This window comes from Vigna angularis, chromosome 10 (genome assembly GCF_016808095.1).
Source record: "Vigna angularis cultivar LongXiaoDou No.4 chromosome 10, ASM1680809v1, whole genome shotgun sequence".
In the NCBI taxonomy this organism is placed as follows: Eukaryota; Viridiplantae; Streptophyta; class Magnoliopsida; order Fabales; family Fabaceae; genus Vigna; species Vigna angularis.
In genome coordinates this window covers 3897501-3900297 of record NC_068979.1, presented here as the reverse complement: position 1 = coordinate 3900297, position 2797 = coordinate 3897501, and the positions used below count along the sequence as shown (strand labels likewise).

The 2797-nt window shown below is 39.2% G+C and overlaps 1 protein-coding gene across 1 annotated transcript; it reads right to left on the bottom strand.

The window, feature by feature from the left end:
- Window positions 1-539: 539 nt before the first annotated feature.
- On the bottom strand, window positions 540-2579 carry LOC108335168 (BOI-related E3 ubiquitin-protein ligase 1). Its single transcript, XM_017571119.2, has 4 exons — window positions 1967-2579; window positions 1771-1853; window positions 1359-1669; window positions 540-1278 (listed from the first exon to the last, which is right to left on the bottom strand). Exons 1-4 carry the CDS (start codon window positions 2014-2016, stop codon window positions 778-780), a joined length of 945 nt encoding a protein of 314 aa, XP_017426608.1. The 5' UTR covers window positions 2017-2579; the 3' UTR covers window positions 540-777.
- Window positions 2580-2797: the final 218 nt, after the last annotated feature.

The window sequence follows — 2797 nt, the reverse complement described above, 5'->3', positions numbered from 1 at the left end:
GTCTTGAAAATGAAAAGATCTACATATAAAGAATTTAAACATAAACTATAAATTGAGAGATGAAAAATGAAAATTCATAGGTTTAAAGTGAAAAAAAAAATATATATATATTTGGTGTGCACTGTACTCTTTCCACCAGACAGTGGAGTCCATGAAATGTGGACAGCCATTTGAGACCGTTCAGAAATCAATTCGTTCCCTTCCCACAACCAAAAACCATATCCCATAATTCAATTAAATTTGTGTGCCCTTGTAATGTAGTGCTTGGAACCTGAAAGTGTTCTTCACTCTTCAAACCAAACCAAATTTCAATTATCACACCTCAACGCTCCCCAAGAAAAAAAAAATGCTGGTGCAATTAGTTAGCATCCTATTCGTGTCATGGTGTCAAATTAACGAAACTTTTTCTAATTGTGCAAGATTCTGACATTTAAATGGAGACAACAGCACATAGACACTCTGAATTTGGAAAGACATCACCTAGGCAATTAAATTGACTGCTCTATTGAAGAAATATAAAATTCAAGGAGGGTTAATAATTTTAAAAAAGAAAACAAAAATGAGTCACCCAATTCTTAATTCTCTTTTCAATCATGTACAACAACAAAGAAAAAAATCCCCTTGGATTCATTAAAAAGATAGTAACTAGAGAGAGAGTGAGAGAAAAAATAAATAAAATATTTGATTTTTTTTTCTTATAATTATTACTATTATTGTTTAAGGAGATATTGATTTGGGTGTGTTTTGTTGGGAGAGGCATGTGAATTGGTACTGAAATTAAGAAAGATAGACTTGAACGGTTGAATTTTTAACCGTGAGGCAAACTGGACACGCCCGAAAATGCGTGTTGCACTGAGCGCAGATGCACAGGTGTCGACACGGCAAAACCACCACAGAAGCCACCCGTTTTGCGCAACCTCTGCATTTCGGACCAACTCGCCCCGGGTCAACACATGCTGACTCGGCATCCTCCGCCTCGCCCCCGGCACATGACAGCCCTCCTCCGCCGCCGTCTTCGCCGCTCATCATGGCCTGCTGCAGCTGCGCCTGCAACGATGCCGCAGTTGCTTCCTGCGCCTTCGCCTTGGCCTGCCAAAGCTGCGTCTCCACGCCAAGCTGTGCCGCGCGTGCCTCCAGTTCCGCGTTGCGTCTAGTCGCTTTCTCCACCTCTGCCTCCTTCTCCCTCAGCCGCGGCAACACCGATTCCTCCGTTACCCTTAGCAGTGTCCGATAATGTCTCTTTCTCTTCTCCGTCAATGCCCGTCGCAATTGCTCGCCCTTTAAATTAACAATATTGATAAAATAACATTTTTTTAATCACCACCTCCATTGTTAACAGCACAAGCATGTAAAGGTACCTGGACTTGAAGGAATTGGTCGATTTCATGGTGTTGTTGTTTGATTTGCAAGGTCAAACCATCGGGTAATAGAGATAGAAAAGAAGAGGAGTGACACCCATGATTTTGCTGTTGCTGCTGATGTAATTGTTGGTCACCAAAGGATAAGCCCAGCCCTGTGGAGACTACATTTTGATTATGAAGTTGAGTGAGGTCTACGAACTGTGGAGATTGTGATTGTGATTGTAAAGAGAAGGAATTGACAAGGTTTGGCGCAATGGCCTTAGCTGCTGCTGCTGCTGTTTCTCTTCCTCTCTTTCGAGAATTACTACCTGTTTCATGAATCATTCAAATAGGTGATTCTTCAATAGTTTAATAAGAACAACTACATGCATAAGTGTTGCACAGAACAGAGGAAAAATAAAAAAAGTACCTCCGTTATTGAATAACATAGGAGATTGATTATGATCAAGGAGTTCCCCTGCCAAAGAATAGTCATGTGGTGGTTCTTTTCCGCTGTTCCAAATACATGAATGTTAATAACAGTAATGAGAAAAGAATGATTGTCATGTGCAAAAGAAAAGAAGGTGGAAGGATGGAAAAATTGAAATGGGAAAGAAGATGCAAACCTGCAGTTTAGAAAGAGTACATTGGAGGGATATTGAGCTTGAACAGCCATGATGGTTTGAGAGAATGTGAAGGTGAAGGGAAATGCAGAAGTAAGAGAGAGAGAGAGGAGAAAGCAATAATAATGAGAAACACAGAAGAAAAATGAGAGAAATAAAGACGGGAAGGCCTATAAGGCGGAGTGTTCAATAAGAGGATGGACCAAAAGCAAAAATATATATAAAAAAAAAATGAAAGGAGATGAGAAGGAATCAAAAGAGAATGGAAGAAACGGTATCTCTTGAGAAAAGGGCCAGCAAAGGCAACAGCAGAAGCAGCACCATCTTCAGAGAGTGGTAGTAGAAAGAGGTGGGGAAGCGATAGATGCGTTTGAAGCGAATGAGTCCAACAAATAAACACCTTATTTCTTTGCTTCCCTTCCTCGCCTCCAGTTTATGTTTACTTGCCTTTTCTTCACACCTAGTCTCCCCTTTCCTATTATTACTTTCCCTAATTTAGTCCCTTTTTTTATTTCACCAAATCCTCATCAACAATAATTAACCTTTCATCACAATATTTACTAATAATAACACCACTGATACCATTCCACCATTCTGCCTCTGCAATTCTTTTCACCTTTCCTTTCTTCATACCCTTCCACTTTCTTCATAAAATAACTATATGCTTAAGCTAAACTATTCATTACTCCTTTTTCTTTATTATTTCATTTTCAGACGTGTCGGAACTTTTCAAAATATATGCCACACACGCTCCTTCCAAACAACATATCTTTCAATTATAGAACATGCTGTTACATTTTTATGGATATCTTTATTATTCTTTATATATTAATT

Bases quoted from the DNA above. Each gene is read 5' to 3' on its own strand.
- LOC108335168 (XM_017571119.2), bottom strand. From the start codon at position 2,016: ATGGCTGTTCAAGCTCAATATCCCTCCAATGTACTCTTTCTAAACTGC. The intron at 1,854-1,966 runs GTTTGCATCTTC...TATTTGGAACAG, and splicing joins GTACTCTTTCTAAACTGCAG to CGGAAAAGAACCACCACATG. The intron at 1,670-1,770 runs GTACTTTTTTTA...TTCATGAAACAG, and splicing joins TATGTTATTCAATAACGGAG to GTAGTAATTCTCGAAAGAGA.